The sequence below is a fragment of the Lithobates pipiens genome, unplaced genomic scaffold (assembly GCF_037356315.1).
Source record: "Lithobates pipiens isolate NorthernLeopardFrog02 unplaced genomic scaffold, aLitPip1_a1.2 Scaffold_19, whole genome shotgun sequence".
Classification (NCBI taxonomy): domain Eukaryota; kingdom Metazoa; phylum Chordata; class Amphibia; order Anura; family Ranidae; genus Lithobates; species Lithobates pipiens.
The window spans coordinates 339,758,608-339,783,044 of NW_027507764.1; the positions used below are offsets into that span (position 1 = coordinate 339,758,608).

The 24,437-nt window shown below is 44.3% G+C and overlaps 1 protein-coding gene across 1 annotated transcript in view; it reads left to right on the plus strand.

The window, feature by feature from the left end:
- The first annotated feature begins 3,831 nt into the window (after window positions 1-3,831).
- The window catches only part of RIPK1 (receptor interacting serine/threonine kinase 1), a 67,678-nt gene continuing 47,072 nt past the window's right edge, over window positions 3,832-24,437 (plus strand). The window contains exons 1-2 of the mRNA XM_077492111.1: window positions 3,832-4,014; window positions 20,544-20,748. Of these exons, the coding sequence (XP_077348237.1) occupies window positions 20,570-20,748 (179 nt within the window). The 5' untranslated portion in view covers window positions 3,832-4,014; window positions 20,544-20,569. The remainder of the gene's footprint in view (window positions 4,015-20,543; window positions 20,749-24,437) is intronic.

The window sequence follows — 24,437 nt, forward strand, 5'->3', positions numbered from 1 at the left end:
AGTGCAAACTTTCAGAACAGAACCTGAAGCTCCTGCAGTGCACGGATGGCAAGTCTCAGAGATCGTCATATACTGCAGACAGCCAAGGGAACAAGAAACTTGGGACAACAGGATTCCAGAAGGCGCTGCAGCAGCAGGAGCCACCACTCCCAGCATCCATACCACATGAAGGTAAGCGTCTTCCGGGTCTAGTCCACATGTTCTCATGACACAAACTCCCTCAACGCGCCACTTTGCGGGTGGTTTAACCCTTTTTTTGGCTGCTAGCGGGGGTTAAAGTGGCTTGCTAGGGGCCGAATAGCGGTGCTGAAATGGCGGTAAAGCGATGCTAAATATAGCCCGCCCCAGTGTGAAAGTAGCCTAAGTGCTTACCAGTTGATATAACGTGTATTGAATACTGACTGTATCTTGTACTATCTTTGTACCTGTTTATTCTTTTTGATAATGTTTTTGTACAATTCCTTGACCTTTAACCACTTCAATACCAGGCACTTAGACACCTTCCTGCCCAAGTCAATTTTTAGCTTTCAGTGCTGTTGCAATTTGAATGACAATTGCGTGGTCATGCTACACTGTACCCAAACAAATTTTTTTATAATTTTGTTCCCACAAATAGAAATAAATTAATTTGGTGGTATTTGATCACCTCCGCGCTTTTTATTTTTTGCGCAACAAATAAAAAAAAAGAAACAAGTTTTTCTTAGTTTCTTTTAAATTTATTTTTTTCTTCTTCAATGACGGGCACTGATATGGCTGCACCGACGGCACTGATAAGGTAGCACTGATGGGCACCAATGAGGTGGCACTGATGGGCACTGATGATGGGCGCTGATAGGTGGCACTGGTATGTGGCACTGATGGGCACTCATATGTGGCACTGATGGGCACTCGTAGGCAGTACTGATGGGCACCCGTAGGTGGCACTGATGGGCGGCACAGATGGGCACTGATGGGCATTGATGGGTGGCATTGCTGGGCATTACTCAATTCATCTATTACTCTATGGTGCCAGTCAGTGCCCATTTGTGGGCACTGATTGGCACAGATTGGGCACATGTGGATGGCCATGGGGATGTACCTTGCCATCCACATGTTGGGGGCTTCCTTTGTGGTCCTGGCGGCTTCCTGGTGGTCCAGTGTGGGCATATGAGGGGGGGCTGCGCTGATAAACAATCAGTGCAGAGCCCCCCCCCCATCATGAGAGCCGCCGATCGGCTCTCCTCTACTCACGTCTGTCAGACACGAGTGAGGAAAAAACAATCAACAGCTTTTCCTGTTTACATCGTGATCAGCCGTGATTGGCTCTTTACCGAGATCGGTGTAGCCGTGTGTCAGAATCACACACCACACCAGCGATCACCACAATGCACGCCCCCATGGGGGCGCAGCGGCTGTTATCCTGAAGGACATCATATGATGCCCAGGCAGGATAACTGAACCACCGCCGGCCGTCATTTTGTTATAGGCCGGGCGAGAAGTGGTTAAAGAGGAACTGCAGTCTGCTCACATTATTTTGTAATAAAAATATCTTTGTCATTCTGAAGCTTCCCTCCAACCACTTTGCATATTTTATATATACTGTGATTCTGTACTTGCCAAATATGCTGCAGAAGGCTCCCTCCACTGAGTCTGGCTGCATCCATTTTAACTGTGGACAGCCGAAGCTGCTGAGTGTTCACTTCCTGGATTTACACAGGCACACCTCCAGCTCTGCAGCTCTCATTGGTACTCTTATGACTCACCCCCCCACCCCCTTCCTGGCAAACTCTCACAAGAGTGAGAGTGACAGAGCTGTGCATGATGTCATAAGCCTAGGCTTTTTACCAGAGAAGAAACAGGAAGTGGGCTGTATAAGGTATTTACTGGCAGAAAAAAAAATGTTTTATTATCCTAAGTTAAAGGGATTGTAAACCCTTGTAAAAAAATAACAAACATGTCATACTTACCTCCACTGTGCAGTTTGTTTTGCATAGAGTGGCCCCCGATCATTGTCTTCTGGGGTCCCCCAACCGCTCGCAGCTCCTCACCACATCGGTAAACCCCTTAGGAGAAGCGCTCTCCCTGGGGGTTACCTTGTGGGCACACTCCCAAGTCCAGCATTTGCATCCAATGACACAGAATGCCAGACTCGCCCTGCCCCCTGCGTCATTGGATTTGATTTACAGCAGTGGGAGCCAATGGCTGCGCAGCTATTAATCTATCCAATGGGCTCAGGTGAGTAAAACTGAGGCTGGGGGCCTGCTCAGTGAAAGAAGTTTTTTCACCTTAATGCATAGGATGCATTAAGGTGAAAAACACGAGGGTTTACAACCCCTTCAAGACAACAAGGGCAGAAGATTTAATAGATGGAAAGTTGAAAAATATGACTGAAGTTTCACTTTAAATAAAGAATTAAATAAAAAATAAAAAAACAGCAGGTGGGAAGGAGACATATTACTTCCTCACTGCCTGTTAAACGCTTCTAAAAAGCAATCCACTGCCTATTGCTTTTCAGAGGTTTGTTAATGTTAGCCACGTTTCTAAAACATACCCTAAAGAAGTCAGAAGAGGGCAGCTTTTTTAATGACAGGGTGCTCTTTTATAGCAGCAAAGGGGTGATTATATGAATCAAAGGGGGTTATTCACTAAAGGCAAATCCTCTGTGCACTTCAAGTGCACTTGGAAGTGCAGTCGCTGTAGATCCGAGGGGGACACGGAAGGACAATAAAAAGCAGCATTTTAGCTTGCACATGATTGGATGACAAAATCAGCAGAGCTTCCCCTCAGTTCAGATCTTCCCCTCAGATCTACAATGACTGCACTTCCAAGTGCAATTGCAGTGCACGGTGGATTTGCCTTTAGTAAATCAACTCCAAAGTGTCTTATTAAAGCATGTGATCTCATCTCTCCTGTTTCGCTTTGCCGTGCAGTGCGACTAAATGAATAAATGTCCCTCATACTCTAATGCCGCGTACACACAATCGGAATTCTCGTCGGAAAAAGCTCTGATGGTTTTCCCGTCATAATTCCCACCGGAATTCCACTCAAACTGGCTTGCCTACACAGGATCACACCAAATTCCGACTGCCAAGAACGCAGTGACATACAACATGTACACGGACAGGACTAGAAAAAGGAAGTTCAATAGCCAGTAGCCAATGGCTTCCGTCTCGTAGTTGTATCTGAGCACGCGTGAGTTTTTGAGTGTCGGAATTGCATACACACGATCGGAATTTTCCGATAGAAATTTTTTCCATTGGGAAAATTGAGAACAAGCTATCAAATTTTTGCTGGTGGGAATTCGGCCAGCTAAAATATACACACGGTCGCATTTTCCGATGAAAAGCTATCATTGGTCTTTTGCTGGTCCGAAATTCCGATCGTGTGTACGCGGCATTAAGCCCCATATACACTATCAGATTTTCTGCTGATTTTTTACCAAAATCATATAATATGAGGTCAAACCTTAGGGGTTTCAATTTTTTTGCAATCAGGCAGGCCCTTCTACTACATGGTTTTGGTAAACTTGAAGACAAAAATCAGCAGAAAATCTGATAGTGTGTATGGGGCTTAAGGGTTTACGTAGCATGCAAAGTTAGTAGACGGGCCTTCCATTCCATGTACTAATAACTTCCCTTTTTTTTTTTTCCAGCAGGGCGGAGGACAACCCCAGATGTAAGCTTTGCTACATATAGGACAACTTTGTGTTTGTTTTCTATTGATGAGATGCAAACACTAGAAATGAGAAGGTAAGGCGAGAGGGAAAACCCCTGACACACGCGTCATACACATATGTTCAGAACTTAGGAGAGGAGCCATTAGACTATACTCTTAAAGGGGAGGAGAGTTTAGATACTCCTTCCCACAGGAAGCTGCAGTTGGACTGTACACAAGAAATAGAGAACACTTCCTGATTATTATGATGGGCCTTGCTCGCAGTTTAGGAGGGAGAAGATGTGTCTTATGACTGATGTGTAAGGGGACTTGTCACACAATGTAGGAGAAGCTCCAAGCACAGAGGACTTCTTTCTGCAGGTACGTATGACAGCTTGTGACAGAAGAGGCGGCCTTTGCTAGGTGTAGAAGGAAAGGAGAATCCCCTGTGTCCCTTTAGATGGTAGAGTTCCCTCCTCTCCCCTCTATCAGTGGCTCATGTACACTGCTGTGCCTGTGCCCTGCTCATTAGATAGACTGGATCAGCTCAGATCTGCGGGTGCAAATCTCCCATTCGCTCAAAGTTAAAGCGTATCTAAACCAATAAGCAGAAAATGTAAATAAATTGCAGCTCGCTGATTCTTAGATGTGGCGGCTGCATTTGTTTTCTTTTTGAGGCTTTTCGTCCCTTTTATTTTCACCTGGGGACACTGCCTTTTCTTCAACTTCCTTGCCCCGTACACACAGTCTGATTTTCCGACGGTAAATTTTGGATGGGAGCTTGTTGTAGAAAATTCCCACTGTGTGTAGGCTCCATCGGAATTTCCGACAAACAAAATTTGAGATCTGGATTTTCCAACAACGGATTTTGGCGATGGCGGAAATTCTGATCGTGTGTACACAATTCCGACGCACAAAGTTCCACGCATGCTGGGAATCAGGCAGAAGAGCCGCACTGGCTATTGAACGTCAGTTTTTCCAGCTCGTTGTACGTCACCACGTTCTTGACGTTCGGAATTTCCGACAAGATTTGCACGACCGCGTGTATGCAAGACAAGTTTGAGCCAACATCCGTCTGAAAAAATCCATGGATTTTGTTGTCGGAATGTGCGATCGTGTGGACGAGGCATAATGGGCCGTGCACACGATCCGAATATCGTACGACTTTTTTCGCTTAATAGTCGCAAGTAGAAATTGAATAGGTAACTAAAGTCACGGAAAATTCTCATACGACAGAAAGAAAAAAAAATCGCAAGTGATGTCATGTGTTGTAATGTATTTGTATTGTATTTTTGGACGACAGCTATAATGGCCAAACGAAAATCGTACGATCTGGTATCGTATGAGGAAAATTTTCACGCTTGTCTGATCTAATAATATCGGATGAATTGTCGTGATCGGCTCTCGAAAGTAGTGTAGTCTGAAAATCGTACGATTCTTTCTCGGATGTCAGTTTTCGCACGATATTCGGATCGTGTGTACGGGCCATAAGGTGTCCAGAAAAAGTGTCAGTTAGACGGTCGAGACAAACCATTTACTGCTGCCAGGGGTGCTTACAATGATCAGATTTTATGTAAAACCTTTATGAAAAAACTCTTGCTGTATCTGCCTAAAAAGTGATAGCTGGAGTTCAGCTTTAATTTAATTTAAGTTAGTCAATTAAAGAGGACCTTCAGTCATTTTCTTTTCAACTTTCCATCTATTAAATCTTCTGCCCTTGTTGTTTTAACTTTGGATAGTAAAGCATTTTTTTTCTGCCAGTAAATACCTTATAAAGCCCACTTCCTGTTTTTTGTCTGTGAAAAAGTCTAGGCTTATGACATCATGCACAGCTCTCTCTCTGCCAGGAAAAGGGGGGGGGGGGGGGTGAGTCGTAAGAGGGCCAATGAGAGCTGCAGATCTGGAGGTGTGGCCCCCGCTGTAAATCCAGGAAGTAAACAGGAAGCAGCTTCAGCTGCCCACAGTTAAAATGGATGCAGCCAGACTCAGTGGAGGGAGATTTCTGCAGCATATTTGGCAAGTACAGAGTATATATAAAATAATATGCAAAGTGGTTGGAGGGAAGCTTCAGTATGGCAAAGATGTTTTTAATACAAATTATGTGAGCATACTGTAGTTCCTCTTTAATTGACTCTATTGCTGGCCATACACTATAGGAAAAAATTGGTCGAAATTCTGTCATTTAGAAAGATCGTTAGTTTTTTGGACAGTTAATTGGCACAAATCAGTAATCGGTTGGGACAATTTTGAGCCCAAAAAAAACGAAGGACAAGTTTGGAAATTTTTTGCCGACTGAACGATTGAAAGGCTAATATGTTTCTCGTCCAAACTGTTTGCACTAGGTATATGTGAAAAAACAAACAAAAAATTGATTCATTTATCTCCATTGAACGATTTATGATTACGATTATGATGGCGCTATTGTTTTTCTCTCATGGCCAAATGTTCATTTTTCGAAAATGGGTTTGAACGATTTTTTGTATAGTGTAAGGCTTCATTTGGACATGTGGTTGGGGGGGGGGGTGCAAAAATACGTGGTTGAGATGCGTTTTTGCTGACCGCCAACTGCCCCTCCTAAGCCCTCGTTCGTATTGAATGCAGCTTTGAGATCGTGCGACTTCACCTGAAATCGCACAATTTCAAAGCCACATTGTCAGTGCGACTTGGAAGACATCTGTGCGGCTTCAGGCACAGATGTCTATGCACGTCACACCCGGAATCGCCAAAAGTAGTGAACTACTTTTTTAAATTGGTGCAGCACTACAAAGTTGGCGTCACACTGATTTGAACAGTGCCATTGCAGACAATGGGGTGCGACTTGTCATGCGATTTGATCTGTAAAAAAAAAAAAAAAAAGCTTCCGAATTTCTATGAGCTTCAGGAATTTGGCTTCAGACAATTTGGAGTGGAGATGTGAATCAACTCCATAGAGAATAATTGAAGGAATTTGTAGAAATTGGGGTTCTAGCACTTGTAATTAATATATAAAAGCCTAGTACACACTACAGGTTTTTTTTTTTTTTCATTTAACCCAGCGGGCTAAGGCTGGGTATACACTGCTGCGGGGGGAGATCCGGATGTGATTCGCACCGCAAATCACATCCGATCTCCGTAGCGATGCGAGTTCAGCCATACAGATAGTATGGCTGAATTCGCATCGCTCCCGCAGCAAACTCGCACGGGACCCTTTTTTTGGTCCGCAACAGAATCGGATCGCATGGGGGTTCACACCATGCGATCCGATTCCTGTGCGAGTCAGCAGATCGCACTGCGATATGCGGACGGATCTGGGGGTGTCATTAACATATCATTGACACTCCCAGCCTTCCGCATAGGGCAGTGTGAACTGCCGGCGGGAGTAATGCGATGCGGGAAAACGCCGCGGATTCGCTGCGTTCCCGCATCGCAGCGGTGTGAACCCGGCCTAAAGGAAAAAAAAACTGGCAGCTCAGGTCAGAGCCCATGTACTAACAATCCAATGTTAGTACAGCAATCTCCTCTAGTGTGCTATTGTGTTCTGACAGGGGGGACGCAAGGACACTGGTCAGCGCTCTCAGCTATTGGCCAGGAGCGCTGATTGGGAGCCGATCGGCAGACCTTTTTCGGTCATACACGTTTGGCCAGGTTCTGTTGGACCGGCTGCAGTACACACGGGACGAATGTTGGCCAGTTTCTATTGAAGCGGCTGATGCCACCCATTTTTGGCCCGTGTGTACTAGGCTTTAGGCTACATTCGCACCGCCATGATTTGCAGTGGCAGGAATCTACTTGTGGCCGCTAGCCTCATTCACCATAATGACAGGTCGCAGGAGGCTTCAGCTCTCTGCACAGTCAGCGATTACATTGATCGCCGCTGGATGATTCACCACAGGTAATCACTGGCTATGCGGACTGCCACGAATACCTGCGGCCACCAATCACCTGTCATTATAGGGTATGCATTTTAGCTAAAAAACTGCACAAACTGAGTCTTGAAAACCCATTTATCATCGTTCTTCCCCATGCTCCAGGTTGTCGACCCGTTTGTCCTCCATGCTTCAAGGGAGTGAGCACTGGAAATACACAGAGGGGACATAGGGGTGAATGACCAATGTAGTCCAAGCTGGATGCTGGACTGTGTTGAATGGTGTTGGTTGCGGTTCCCGGCATGAACTTGATCCAAACATGCAAGGGACCCCTTTGGAATGCGGACCGCAGCCACCACGGACATGTGTGAAGCGGCTCCATTGAGAGTCGGTCCACTTGTTTGTCATGCCAATGGGCTGCGGCGAAAACCACATCCAATTCGAACATACACTTTATTACCAAATGTATTGAAACACCTGCCTTTACACACACACATGAACTTCAATGACATCCCAGTCTTAGTCCGTAGGGTTCAATATTGAGTTGACCCACCCTTTACAGCTATAACAGCTTCAACTGTTCTGGGAAGGCTGTCCACAAGGTTTAGGAGTGTCTATGGTATTGTTTGACCATTCTTCCAGAAGCGCATTTGTGAGGTCAGGCACTGATGTGGACGAGAAGACCTGGTTCGCAGTCTCTGCTTGAATTCATCCCCAAGGTGTTCTATTGGGTTGAGGTAAGGCAAGTCAAGTTCCTCCACAACAAACTCTCATCTATGTCTTTATGGACCTTACTTTGTGCACTGGTGCGCAGCCATGTTGGAACAGGAAGGGGACATCCCCAAACTGTTCCCACAAAGTTGGGGGCATGAAAGGTCCAAAATGTGTTGGCATGCTGACGCCTTAAAGCCCCATACACATTATCAGATTTTCTGCTGAGTTTTTCCTTCAGGTTTACCAAAACCATGTAGTAGAAGGGCCTGCCTGATTGCATACAAATTGAAACTCCTAACGTTTGACCTCATATTATGTGGTTTTGGTAAAACTGAAGGAAAAACTCAGCAGAAAAACTGATAGTGTGTATGGGGCTTAAGTGTTTCCTTCACTGGAACTAAGGGGCGAAGCCCAATCCCTGAAAAACAACCCCACACTATAATCCCCCCTCCACCAAATGATTTGGACTAGTGCACAAAGCAAGGTCCATAAAGACATGGATGAGCGAGTTTGGGTTGGAGGAACTTGACTGGCCTCGATAGAACACCTTTGGGATGAATAAGAGTGGAGACCGCGAGCCAGGCCTTCTTGTCCACATCGGTGCTTGACCTGGAAGAATGATCAAACATTCCCATAGACACTCCTAAACCTTGTGGACAGCCTTCCCAGAAGAGTTGAAGCTGTTATAGCTGCGAAGGGTGGGCCAACTCAATATTCAACCCTACGGACTAAGACATTAAAATTCGTGAGTGTGTGTAAAAGCAGGTGTCCCAATACTTTTGGTAATATAGTGTGTTTGAACCTTGGCTAAACAAGAGCTCAGCTAGACACGTTTCTTTATGAAAAGGAGCGTGCTCATCTAGAGGGAAGCCGGGGATGCCTTTTTGTATATGACACATGTAAAAAGCTGGCTTAATAAGCGAACGCATGGTACTGTATAATAATAATGTGCCTAGGTGACTGTGGACATAGTCAGGGTGGTATCCCAGGTGACATGTTCTACTCTTTATACACAAGGTCTTCCAGGAACAATAAACTGAAATTACTGGAAATGAAAGCGAAACTATGTCACTGCCCTTTAAGAAAATGGCTATTTCTGGGAACTCGCTGCACACCTCCTGACTTAGAAAGAATATCCTTTAGGGTAAAATGCCTAGACAGAGGATACGCCCTATGACATGACATCTCTCGGCAAACAAACATGGGGGATTCCTTGCCCGCTTCTATTCTGTTGCGCTAGAGTTTAAATTAACCACCTCAGCTCCGGAAGGTTTTACCCCCCGCCATGACCGTGGCATTCTTTGCTTTGCAGCGCTGCGCTACTTTACCTGGCAATTGCACAGCCATGAAATGCTGTAACCAACCTAAATTTAGTTCATTTTTTCACACAAATAGAGCTTTCTTTTGGTGGTATTTGATCACCGCTGTTTTTTTTTTTATATATAACTGAAAAAAGCCTGACAATTTAAAAAGTATATATATATATATATATATGTATGTAATTTCTGCTATAAAATATATCACCTTACCATAAAAAAATGAAATCTCTTAATACATTTTGGCCAAAATTATTATTATTATTATTATCCAGGATTTATATAGTGCCAACAGTTTGCGCAGCGCTTAGCAAAATGAAGGCAGACATTACATTTACATTACAATTTGGTACAAGAGGAATCAGAGGGCCCTGCTCATTAGAGCTTACAATCTAGGAGGGTCAATTGATACAAAATGTCATAGATGTGAGCAGGGTCGGACTGACCATTGGGCCACTCGGGCACTGCCCGAGGCCCCCATGCCATTAGGGGGGACCATCAGGGTTGCCAGCCTCAGTAAAACCAGGGACAGTATGTAAAAACTTGTGTTTTTTTTTTACATCCGTCTCTGAAATATCCCTTACCGACATCCTTTTGGTCTAAAAATCCTGAGATTATAGCTGCCCCAGCTCTCCAGTACCTTCTCAGCCAATAGAAACATGTCTGTGTATACTGTGTGATTGTATACTGTATGTGTGTGTGTGTGTTTGTGTATACTGTGTGGCCCCATAATCTCCTATTGCCTGGGGGCCCCATGAGTTGTCAGTCCACCCCTGGATGTGAGGGATGAGCTGATGGAGAAAGTAAAACAAAATGTATTCTGCTACAAGTCGTCGATAACAAAAATCCCAATAAGTGTATATTGACTGGTTTGCGTGAAAGTTATAGTGTCTACAAACTATGGGATATAGACTGGAATTTTGTTTTTTATACTACTAATGGTGGCGGTCATTGACTTATAACGGGACTAGTGGGGTGATTGCGGCGGGAAATCTGACACTAACTCAGTGTTTCTCAATTCCACTCCTCAAGGCGCACCAACAGGTCATGTTTTCAGGCTCTCCATTATTTTGCACAGGTGATTTGATCAGTGTCCCTGCCTCAGTAACTACCACAGCCATTTCATCTGAGCGAAATCCCGAAAACATGACCTGTTGGTGCGCCTTGAGGACTGGAATTGAGAAACAGTGCACTAACTGACACTGGGGGGGGACTAACTAACTGTCACTGACATCACCAGTGGCCATATTACAGTGATCAGTGGTAATAATATGCACTGTCACTGCACTAATGACACTGGGTGGGAAGGGGTTAACATCTAGACCGATCAAGGGGTTAAGTGTGTGCCTAACAAATGTTTATGTGTGTACTGTGCGCTGCTTTTACTGGGGATCTAGTTGCTTTTCATTCCCAAGGAATGAACAAACAAACCCATCTCCTATCACTGAACACAACTCTGTGTTGTTTATATTCACAGAGCTGTGTTCAAGGAAGCTCAGAGACGATCATCGGGTGCCAGCGGTCAATCATTGGCCTGGACCCAGTGATCGGCATGTGCGGTGACAAACCACGTGCGTGCCCCCTACCCAGAGAAGAAGAATCACGGATCTATTATATATATATATATATATATATATATATATATATATATATATATAGCTAAAATATATATATATATATATATATATATATATATATACTGTATATGTGATTCTGCGCAGCCTTCCCGCACTGTAGTGGTAAAACTACAGCGCGTGGTCAACTACTGGTTGAAGTAGAACTAAAGACAAAACTTTTTTTTTTCATATTGGAAAGCATAAGAGGGAGTTATAACCCCTGCCTTTGTTTTTCTCGATCTGTGTCCCATTGGGGAGATTTATCTTTACTTCCTGTTCCATAGCCCAAACAGGAAGTGAGAGGAAATCCTTCAAATGTGAGAATTACTGGTTGTCACCAGAACTAGTGTCCCCGTTGGAAGATTTCTCCGCTATTTCTTTTCTACTGTTCTACACCATACAATTTTCTTATTCAATTTCCTTTAGATTTACCTTCAACTGTGTAGTACAAGGGCCTGCCTGATTGCACCACACAAACTGAAAGCGTTCAGATTTGACCTCATATTATATGGTTTTGGTAAATCTAAAGGAAATCTATAGAAGAAAATTGTATAATGTATGGCCAGCCTAAGAAAAAAAAAAAGCTTTGCCTTGAGTTAAACTTTAACAGACCAAATTAGTATAATGAAGACTAGATGAGAAGTTTTATGGACTTAATATAGTGCATGTTTTCTACTAAGCATGTAGAAGGCAGGATTTGGTTACAAAAGAGGGGCTTGCCGAGGTTCACACATGTGCAGTTGCGGTTTCCAGCCTGGGGTCCGGGGCGTTCCTGTTCACTGGTTCAGGTGCGATTCACGTCTGAATTTTTGCCTGAATTCACACCCGAACTAAACCCAAAAACGCACAGGACCCTTTTGGAATTTGCACCACGGCCGCCCTGGATCTGTGTAAACAGGTTCCATTGAGAGCCGGTCACACTCACATGTCATTGAATTGGATGCCGTGAAAACCACATCCAATTCGCACATATGTGAACCCGGCCTTAATGAAGGACAATTGGGACCATAGAGGTGTAGAAAGTTGGCCTTGTTGACATTAGTAGTAAGTACTACCACGGCTCTGAAAAGTGGTCCTTGGTTTGATTGCTTTTCAGAGGCAATATGTCGCCACCTCACTGCCTGTTTTAATCCCCTAAATGCTGCACTACTACTGCTCACCAACTGTGTGCAGTGCACGTTGTTGCTGGGAGGTTGCAGGGCAGCCTTATTCATTTTAATAGGTAGCATTCAGCGGGGCGGTAGTGCCTGCTGAATGTGATATGGGGTTTAATTCCTGCCACGGCATGTGTACAACCCCCGACCGATACCTTTGCAGCTTAGGGTGGAGGGGTTGAGGGGGTAGTAAAGATGCAGCTTAGCCACATGTTTTTACTGCCCCTCATCCAGAAGTGTAAGGCCTCAATCACACGGCCATAAAAATGTTACTAATGTTATTACCCATGTGTTTTCTAGGAGAAAAGTTCCCCCTGTAATGATCAGTAAAATACTTGTGTATAGATACAATTAAACACATAAATATGTGTATGCGGACATCATTTATTTATTTTTCCTCTTTGTTGGACTTAATTTACGCCCTTACAAACAATTATGCATGGGTTTATATGAATAAACGCATAAAGCACATGTTTTTAGACGCAGATTTTTGGATTCTGTATTACAGATGTGAAAGCAGCTCATGTTTTCGCACCTGTGTGAATGGTTCCATTGAAAACAATGCAGCTGTATTCAGACCTGTAATTACAAAACACTAGAATATGCAGTTTTTCTGGCTGCGTGAGTGAAACCTAAACAAGCTCTTTGAGTTTAACCACACCAGTGCCAGCATGTTACACCCAGCCCTTCATTAGCAGGCCATTCCTCTGTTTTCATTGCAATGATAGTTTGACTGACAATTACTCATGTAGTCTGTTGTACGTATTGCCATATTTTGGTGGAGGTGTCCTTTGCTATTTTTGTACTCTTTATACATTGTATTACTGTACCTCCCACAGTGCAAAAGGTTAATAAAATAGGATCGGACATTAAGAACCTTTCGTGAAAAACAGAAATGGAAGGCGCGCACACCTAGTGCATTACCAGAGATAATTTAATAATCAGAAATTTTTGTATAAAAGTGGGTACTCACAAAATGCAACTGACAAAAGGCCATAAATACATGCTCAGAACACAGGGTGCAGCTAACGTGTTTCGGGGGCGCACCCCCTTCCTCAGAGCTAGCCCTGTTGAACACGCCCATTCAAGTGACTGGGGCCACACTGCGACTGTCCTGCAGAGCGATGGTGCGGCATTAAGACCCCTTCCACATGGGGCACATTCCGCCAGGAGTCCACCTGCTCAGCAAGGAATCTGTCTACTGATCCCCGCTAAGCAGATGAATGGCTTGTCCGTATCTGCTCCACTTATGTAGAACGGACACAGACATAGCCTGCTGACCATCTGATCCACTAACTGGATGGGTAACGGATCACCCATCTATCTGGTTTTAGTGGATCTGATAGGATGTTGGCGGGAGTCAACAGACACATGTCCATTGACACCCATCTCTCAATACTATGGACAAGTTAGCCTAACATCAATGGTATGCAAGCTCTTGGATGTGATGATAAAGGACTATATACAAGATTTTAGTAATAAAAAACAGTATTATTAGCAGTAATCAGCACGGATTCATGAAGAATTGTTCTTGCCAAACCTGTTAACCTTCTACGAGGAGGTTAACCTTCTACGAGGAGGTGAGTTTCCATCTAGATAAAGGAAGGCCCACAGATGTGGTGTATCTGGATTTTGCAAAGGCATTTGATACAGTCCCCATAAAGTTTTACTTAATTTTTTACTTATTTTTTTGGTTCATGCTGACAAAGGTCTGTCAGCATGGACCATAGGGGGAGTACATGGTTTGAAAACTGGCTATGGGGGTGAGTCCAAAGGGTGGTGATAAATGGAGTTCTGGGAATGGTCCGGGGTGGAAAGTGGGGCCCCCCAGGGTTCTGTGCTGGGACCAATCCTATTTAATTTATTCATAAACAACCTGGAGGATGGGATGAACAGTTTAAACTCAGTCTTTGCAGACTATGATACTAAGCTAAGCAGGGCAATAACTTCTCTGCGGGAAGTGGAAACCTTGCAGGAAGATCTGAACAAATTAATGGGATGGGCAACTACATGTGAAATGAGGTTCAATGTAGAAAAATGTAAAGTAATTAATTTGGGTGAAAAAAATATGAATGCAATCTATACACTGGGGGGGAGAACCTCTGGGGGAATCTAGGAAGGAAGAGAACCTGGGGATCCTAGTAGATGATAGGCCCAGCAATGGCATGCAATGCCAAGCTGCTGCTAACAAAGCAAACAGAATATTGGCATGCATTAAAAAGGGGATCAACTCCAGAGATAAAACGATAATTCTCCCTCTCTACATGACTCTGGCCCGGCCGCACCTGGAATATGCTGTCCATTTCTGGGCACCAGTCCTCAGGAAGGATGTACTGGAACTGGAGAGAGTCCAAAGAAGGGCAACAACGCTAATAAAGGGTCTGAAGGATATTAGTTATGAGGAGAGGTTGCAAACACTGAACTTATTCTCTCTGAAGAAGAGACGCCTGCGAGGGGATATGATTTCAATATACAAATACCATACTGGTGACGAATAAAACTGCACAAGGGAACATAAAGACACTTGGCCATTTACTAAAATTAGAAGAAAAGCGGTTTAACCTTAACCACTCCTCCCGGCCCATAGCAGAATGACGGGCAGGCGGTGTTTCCATTATCCTGACTGGAACACTCATGATGTCTTTGAGGATAACAAGCTGGTGCACGTCCGTTTGGGCATGCAGCACGGCGATCGGTTGTGCAATGTGTCAGTCTGACATACAGCAACACCGATCTAGGTAAAGAGTCTCTGGCGGAGACTTTTTACCACATGATCAGCTGTGCCCAATCACAGCTGATCACGGTGTAAACAGGAAAAGCCATGTATCAGCTTTTCCTCTATCGCGTCTGACAGACGCGACTAGAGGAGAGCCGATCAGCTGCTCTTTTGACAGGAGGGATTGATTGATTATCAGCGCAGTCCCCCTGAGGATGCCCACCCAGGACCACCAGGGATGCCACCAGGACCAACAGGGAAACTCACTACTGATGACCACCAGGTATGCCACCCATGTCCACCAGGGATGCCAATCAGTGCCCATAAACTATGCCAATCAGTGCCCATCAGTAATGCCTGCCAGTGCCTCCTTATCAGTGATGCCCATCAGTGCCATCTATCAGTGTCCATCAGTGCCATCTATCAGTGTCCATCAGTGCCCAGTGCCACCTATCAGTGCCACTCATAACTACCCATCAGTGCAGCCTTTCCGTGCCCATCAGTGTCGCCTATGAGTGGCCATCATTGCCACCTATGAGTGCCCATTAGTGCCACCTATTAGTGCCCATGATCAGTGCCAGGTCATTGGTGCCACCTCATTAGTGCCGCCTTATCAGTGCCCGTCAGTGCAGCCTCATCAGTGCCCATCAGTGATAAGAAAATTTACAAAATTTTATAACAGAAACAAAGGAAACAATTTTTTTTTTCAACATTTTTTGCCTTTTTTTATTTTTCTAGCAAAAAAGAAAAACCCCAGAGGTGATCAAATACCACCAAAAGAAAGCCCTATTTGTGGGAACAAAATTACAAAAAATGTGTTTAGGTACAGTGTTGCATGACCTCGCAATTGTCATTTAAAAAGCTATAGCGCTGAAAGCTAAAAATTGGCTTGGGCAGGAAGGCCTAATTCACACCTATGCATTTTTAGTGCTTTTTGCATTTTGCAGATTTGCACTACAGTCCAATTAACATGGTTTCCTATGGAACACGTTCTGTAGTGCAAATCTCTAAAATGCAAAAAGCACTAAAAATGCATAGGTGTACATCAGGCCGAAGGGGGGAAGTGCCCTGTATTGAAGTGGTTAAAATGCGTAGAGGGTTCTTTACAGTAAGAGTGGTAAGGATGTGAAATTCTCTTCCACAAGCAGTGGTCTCAGCGGGAGCATAGATAATTTCAAAAAACTATTAGATAAGCATCTGAATGACCGCAACATACAGGGATATACAATCTAATACTGACATAAAAGCACACACACAGTTGGACTTGTGCCTTTTTGCAACCTTACCAACTATGTAATGTAATAGAGAGCAATGGATGGTTTTGATTGGGTCTGCCTAAAAAAACTGACAGGCAGATCTGATTGGTCTGCCTGTGTGAAAAGGGGCCTTATGCCGTGTACAAACGGCCAGACTTTTCGACAGCAAAGGTCAGACGGAACAAATCCGTCGGACAATTCGACCATGTGTGGGCTTCATCAGACCTTTGCTGTCAAAAAATCAGAAGGACTTTAGATTTGGAACATGTTTCAAATCTTTCCTACGGACTGGAGTCTGGTGGAAAAATCCGTTCGTCTGTATGCTAGTCCGATGGATGAAAACCGACACTAGGGCAGCTATTGGCTACTGGCTATGAACTTCCTTAGTCTGGTCCAGTGGTACGTCATCACGGTCGAATCTGTCGGACTTTGGTGTGATTGTGTGTGTCCAAGTCCGTTCGTTCAGAAAGTCAGTCGGAACTCCGGCAAAAGTCCGTTGGGAAGACCGTCGGACCTAGTCTGCCGGAAAGTCCGGTCGTGTGTACACGGCATTAGAGGATTAAAGCGGCATAGCGCCTCATCATCGTCTGTCAAAGGCCTGTGAAAAGCAGTGCACCACGGACAGGTATGATTTTTATGACTAAAGAGACCCGATTGGTCTCTTCTGTCATAACGTCTTTTCCCTGCCTGTCAGCATTAATATAACAGGACTGCGCATGCAATCGACGGGCGATGTGGAACTGATATGATGCCTCCTCACCGCCTGTTTTAACCCAGTAAATGCTGCACCAACGCACTGCGTGCATTGCACACGGTTGTTGTGCATTTGTGGAGTGTCTGGTTTCAGTTGCACGGGTTGCGTTTGGCAGCGTTAGTGTGGTACTCTACAAGGGGGATCATTTTTCTTGTAGGGCATGAAGAAAAGCATGATGATCATATCATAGCATGCGACCACCCTGTCTGCTGCCTCTGCAGATTAAGTGGAGAGGTGGTTGAGGGGGTGCTAAATTTGTGGCTCAACGTGTTTATAGGGTCCCCCCAAACAAATCTGAACAAGCTCTTAAGGCTGCATTCACACATGCGTTTTGCCACGGTGTGATTGATGTTTACAGGCATATGATGTTTATGGTTCAATAAAATTTGTAGTTTGTTTCAGACATATGTATAGACAAAACAAAAAACAATAAAGAGTAGTGAAATAACAAAAACAGGTCCAGGTGCCTCACACTAGGTCTAATGGACTAATAAAGAACGATACATAAAATTGTCAATATAGTGCAAACTGTGGGGTACAACCTGGTGACCTGAGGATGCATCCAGAGGTATATTCACCAGCTTAGTGTAGATATTTTAGGTAAACACAGGCTCCACTGTCCTGGATGCCCCTATGGGATCCTGCTGAGTCCAGCGGCCGAGGGAGAGTATTGTAATTAGTCTAAGCTGAGGGGATTTTCAGAAACACAGAAACAATGCATTTTCAAGTCTCTGAAAAAGCCGTGTTAGAAAAACAGAATACATACAATTGCATGTGGTGGTTATAAATAGCCTAGGAGGAAAAGTTAGAAAGGAAAGAAGAAGTGAAGAGGGTGGAAAGCTGCCGGGGGAGAAGGAGGGAGGGAGGGGGGTAAGGGAGGTAGGGGGACAGCGAGTCCCATCCCAACAATGTAATTGCTCCCTGGGAACCTGTGATGGAGTTACATCTCCAGCAGATGTCAGGGGTTGAAGGATACATGATCTTAAGTTTGGTTGGCACTGGATACCACCTTGATACCAGTTTGCTGTTTTTTTCCTGGGTGTAGCTTGAGATGGATGATTTATGAGTAAAAAGATATGCTTTACCCCATTCCGCCTCTGTTATGTCTCTCCCAAGTTCCTCTGACCAGACTATGGTGTATTTAGGTAAGGTGTCATGAGTGTGGTCCAAGATAATCTTGTAGATCAGTGATAGGCTATGTCGGGGGGCTGCTGAGAGTGTGCAGAGCTGTTCAAAGCTAGTTGGGGCCTATGGACTTGTTTGGAGTAATATAGTTTTTTACAGTTGGACGTCAAGTGCAAACGTGTAAGCCACTTTATATTAGAGGTTGCAAAGGTTCGATTCAGTTTGAAGATACCATTAGCATTATTAACAAATTGTTGTGCTATGGGCCAGGAGTCTCTAGAATAGTTATCTATGACATGGGTCATGCTGATCTCAGGGTCGTCTGGATTGTCGAATAAAGGGGTGAGGGGGCTCGGTTCGGAGGATAGGGAGTAGCTCTCCTTCCTTCGGTACCAGATTGCAAGAGCATCTCTGGTGAGGGGGGATAGTTGTGAGAGAGATTTATGTGTCGGGTCATGGCCCCATAACAGTGCCCTAAGGTCCGTTGTGGAGAGGTCCTGTTTCACTAAGGTGGAGGCCTTAATCAAGGGACGGGGGAACCACTCCAATATGCAGGAAATCACCATTGTGTGGTACATTTCAAGGTTGGGTAGTCCTGCCCCACCTTTATGGGTGGGGGAGCACAGGAGTTTGTGTTTCAACCTTGGGTGGTTTCCCCTCCATACAAAACAAATTGCCATGGAGCGGAGGGTTCGGAAGAATGCGGATGGCAGGGCAATCGGGAGGGCTTGGAATAAATATAATAGTTTGGACAATATGTCCATTTTAAGGGTATTTATGCGACTGAACCAGGTCACGGGTAGGTCCATGCGACCGTCTGTTAGACGTCTGAGTTTAGTAAGCAATGGGCTAAAGTTCAGGGCATATATGTCGGAGGTGCGTTTTGGGATGGTTGTCCCTAGGTATGAGATTGAGTTTGTATGCCAGTTGAAGGAAAAATTGTTTTTGAGTGAGGAAAGGGTAGTTTGCGTTAGGGATAGGTTCAGTGCTTCCGTTTTGGAGATATTTAATTTATAGTTACTGTAGCGGCCAAATCGGTTGCTCTCTGCAAGTATGGACGGTACACTGATATGGGGTTGGGTTACATATAGGAGTAGATTTTCTGTGTATAGGGAAAGCTTACATTGAGAGGAGGAGGTTTGAATGCCTCGGATATTAGGATTCGCTCTAATGGCTTGGGCTAAGTGTTCAATGACAAGGGCAAACAAAAGTGGAGAAAGGGGGCAGCCTTGCCTGGTGCCATTGGCAATCGTAAGCTTGTGTGATTGAATGCCGTTCACCAAGATCGTAGCAGAGGGCTTTGAGCAAAGATACATAATACATGAGTGCATTTTTGGGCCTAGGCCAATCTGAGCTTGGAGAAAAGGCCAGCTCACCCTATCAAAGGCTTTTTCCGCGTCAGAAGAGAGAAGGCAAGTTGGGATATGGTTACGTTGGGCGTATGCTATGAGGTGGATAGTTTTGGTTGTGTTGTCCCTGGCTTCATGTCTGGGGACAAACCCCACCTGATCTCTATGTATTATCTCAGGTAGTAAGGGGGAGAGGCGGTTTGCCAGGATCTTGGCATACAGTTTCAGATCTATGTTCAGGAGGGATATCGGCCTATGTTTGGAACATAGGGAGGGGTCCTTGCCCGCTTTCGGTATGACCACTATTTGGGCTTGGAGTAAGGTAGGGGAAGGGGCAATCAATGGCATTAAAGGCTTTACGTCAGTAGGGGAGTTAGTTGGGGGGCAAACGTTTTATAGAAACATGAAGTGAACCCGTCAAGGCCAGGGCTTTTCCCAATTTTAAGACTCTTTATGGCCAATTGAAAGTTGGTGTCTAATAGGGCTTATTCTAAGTCCACCGAATCCGAAACCGGAATGGTCGGAAGAGTGGTTTCCTGTACATATGAGATCAGATCCTGTGTCGGATTACCGGGTTGGGATATGGATGGAGGCGTCTGAGGGGGAAGGTTGTAAAGGGAGGAGTAATAGTGGCAAAATTCTTCGGCTATGGCCAGGTTGTTCTGTATCGTACCCCTAGAGGAAGAATGAATAAAAGTAATGGGTTTCCGAAGTTGCTGGGGTTGTAAGGTATTCGCTGGGTGTCTCCCGCACTTGTTGACTTGGGAATAATGGGTGAAACGCCCTTTATCTCTTGCTGTGGAGGAGCGCTCCGCAAACATTTGCAGGAGGTCTCTTCTGGCATTAGTAAGGTTCAAGTGGACTGTGTCGTCAGGGGATTGTTTGTGTGAGTCTTCTAGAGTGGCTATGGTGGCGAGCAGTTGTGCAATATCTATAATAAATCTATCATGAAAAGATAGAATAAAATATTTACAAAAATGTGAGGGGTGTACTCACTTTTGTGAGATACTGTAGGTGACCTTTCCAAAGCACATTTAAAGCCTTATTTTTTTCTGTTCTTTATAGGTTGTTAAAGAAGTACTATTTATCAGATGGACAAGGTGGCTAATTCTGCAGATATGTCTCTTGATGATATTCATATGCGTTCCGATGAACTATTGGACAAGAAAGAAATTGACTGTGGGGGTTTTGGAAAAGTGTACCTGTGCTGCCATAAAGTGCATCGCCTGGTTGTCCTGAAAACTGTGTTTACAGGGTGTAAACAAGAATGGTAAGTAACAACTCATGTTTTTATATTAGAAAAATTAAACATGTTGCCTTAATCTGTACCTTTTTATTTTGCAATACATAATCCAACAATTTTTTTTCATTTAAAGCCTAGAGTAGAAAAAGGCTTCTTTTCTGTACTGGTGACAGTTGGACAGAAAATGTTGGGACACGGACAGCAGAAAATATTTTTTTTTTTTTTTTTTAGCAGGGAATGTAGAACCCCTGTAAGCCCTTGTACACACGTTAGGACATTCCGACAACAAAATCCTTCAGATTTTGTCCGACGGATTTTGTCCGAAACTTGTGTTGCATACACACGGTCGGACAAAGTTGTCGGAAAATCCGATCGTACGTAACGTGATGATGTTATTTTGTAACGACGGGACTACGTTCAGGCTAGTAGCCAATAGCTTTGGTCTAGGAATTTGATCTGAGCATGCGTGGCACTTTGTCCAATTGGAATTCTCTACACACAGCCGGACAAAGTCCGATCGGATCATGTTGTCGGAAAAGTTTTATAGCCCAGCTCTAAAACTTTGTCCGTCGGATATTCTGATGGAAACAGTCCGATGGAGCCCACACACAGTTGGATTATCCGACAACACGGTCCAATCGGACATTTTCCGTCGGAATGTCCGACCGTGTGTACAAGGGCTTAAACTGAAAATTGTATACTCACCTTTCTGTCATTTTCCTTTCCTGACGCATCTCTATGGCAGCACACACTGGGTCATGACTCTGCCCCCACAACCTGACAGGATTGGTTAGCTATAAATTTGAAGGAGAGGCACTCCACTTCATTCTCTGCAACTATCATCCTAAAGAAGGGGTGGGATGCTGTGTGCTGCCATGGAGATGCGTCAGGAAAGGAAAATTACGGAAAGGGGAGTATACAATTTTCAGTTTTCCTGACGTATCATGGCAGCACATACTGGGAAATAACTCGCCAATCAGGTGGGTGCAAGTTAGTAGTGTAGTAGTAGTGTTTATTATATAGCTGAAGAATTGGCTCGAACAACGGCTCTTCCAAAATCTACCGTTGATAACTGAGCCGAGTCCACTCTATAGTGGGACGTGAAAGTATGCCTGGAGGACCAGATTGCTGCCCTGCAAATTGTCTCGGGAGACACGCTGCAATACGCTGCCCAGGAAGCTGCCACTGCCCTTGTTGAATGAGCCCTGATGCCTCCGGGTACCTGCAAATTCTGATTGTCGTAAGCTTTCTTGATTGTCTTGACCAACCAAGATGCGATGGTGCGGGATGAAGCCATCTGGCCTCTTCTCCCCCCATGGGGAATCACTAATAGACTTTCGATCTTCCTGAAAGAGACTGTAGCTGATGAATAATTTCTAATAAAAAAAAAAAAAAAAAATCCTGCGAGCCTTAAAAAGCTCACTGCTAACTATATGCCACTATCAAGCTGCAAACGTTAAACACGTCTCATAAATACGTGCATAATAAAATATAATAATGAGCCGAGCACCCCCCTGTTCGGTTCGCACCAGAACCTGCGAACAGACCTAAACTTCATGTGAACTTTAGAACCCTATTAAAGTCTATGGGACTCGAATGTTCAAAATCTAAAGTGCTAATTTTAAAGGCTAATATGCAAGTTACTGTCCTAAAAAGTGTTTGGGGACCTGGGTCCTGCCCCAGGAGACATGGACCAATGCAAAACAAAAGTTTTAAAAACGACGTTTTTTTCAGGAGCAGTGATTTTAATAATGATTAAAGTGAAACAATAAAAGTGTAATATTCCTTTAAATTTCGTACCTGGGGGGTGTCGATAGTATGCCTGTGAAGGGGCGCATATTTCCCGTGCTTAGAACTGTCCCTGCACAAAGTGTAATTTCGCAAGGAAAAAAAGTCTTTTAAAATCACTTTGAATTGTCGGCTCCCGTAATACAGAGAACACTCAATGAGTGTTCTCTGTATTACGGAGCACAATTCATTCATTGATAAAAAAAAAAAAAAAAAAAAAAAAAAAAGCGTGGGGGTTCCCCTAAATTTAATTACTAGGCCCTTCAGGTCTGGTATGGATATTAAGGGGAACCCTGCATCAAATTAAAAAAAAATTGCCCCGGGGGTCCCCCTAAAAATCCATACCAGACCCTTTATCCGAGCATGCAACCTGGCAGGCCGCAGGAAAAGAGGGGGGGACGAGAGAGGGGGGGACGAGAGAGCTCCTGAACCGTACCAGGCCACCAGGTCTGGTATGGATTTTTAGGGGGACCCCCACTGCAATTTTTTTTTAATTTGATGTGGGGTTCCCCTTAATATCCATACCAGACCTGAAGGGCCTGGTAATTGAATTTAGGGGAAACGCTTTTTTTTTTTATCAATGAATGAATTGTGCTCCGTAATACAGAGAACACTCTGTATTACGGGAGCCGACAATTCAACGTGATTTTAAAAGACTTTTTTTCCTTTTCCTTGCGAAATGACACTTTGTGCAGGGACAGTTCTAAGCCCGGGAAACATGCGCCCCCTCACAGGCATACTATAGACACCCCCCCAGGTGTGAAATTTAAAGGAATATTACACTTTTATTGTTTCACTTTAATCATTATTAAAATCACTGCTCCTGAAAAAACGGCCGTTTTTAAAACTTTTTTTTGCATTGATCCATGTCCCCTGGGGCAGGACATAGGTCCCCAAACACTATTTAAGACAGTAACTTGCATATTAGCCTTTAAAATTAGCACTTTAGATTTCTCCCATAGACTTGTACAGGGTGTTCCGGCTTTTCGAATTTGCTGCCAACAGCCCAAATTGTTCACTCGCTGAACAGGCGAACAGGCAATGTTCGAGTCGAACATGAGCAGATACTTTTGAAAAGTGGAGGGTGTATGGGCACGTGTAGATAAGCACCCAATAAATCTACGGAAAGTATCCAATCTCGTAAGTTTACACCTAACAAATTTAATTGTAGGCTCTCCATTTTGAAGGCTTCTACTTGAATGCTTCTGTTGAGTCTCTTTAGGTCCATAACAGGCGGTAAGTCACCTGTCTTTTTCCTTACCAGGAACAGAGGGGAGTAATACCCCCTTCCACTTTGGGAAATTGGAGCTTCCAATATTGCCCCCTTCATTACTAGCTCTGCCACATACTTGAGCAGTAATCTCCTCTTGACTGGAGATGATGGCAGTCTGGTTGACTGAAAATGTTTTACAAATGTGACCCATTCTAGCCAATAGGGAAGTGTCGACAATAACCCACAATCTCATGCAATGCATGCGATTGCGGCACCTAGGTACCGCAATTACAGGGTTAAAACGGAGGACAAGGAGGCATCACATCATCTCCTCACTGCCAGTCAAACGCCTCTAAAAAGCGATCCAACCAAAAACCCTTTTTACAGGCTCAGCAGTTTTGTTGCAAACCTAAACTTAGCCTAACCCTTCACGTGTATGTGTTTTGTTTTTTTGTTGTTTGTTTTTTTGCAGAAACACAGTAAAGTCCATTTAGAATGGTTTCCTATGGATCTAGTTTGAGAAAAAAATATTAATATGAATGATGTATTAAGCTGTATTGCGTTTTATCTCTAAGGCCGCGTACACACGCGGGGACTGTTCGCTCAACTTTGTCCGCTGAACAGTGTTTCGGCGGACAGTCCGCTCGTGTGTGGGCTTCAGTGGACAGTTTCAGCGGACAGTCTGACGAACAAAGTTTTTCGGAAATTCCGTAAA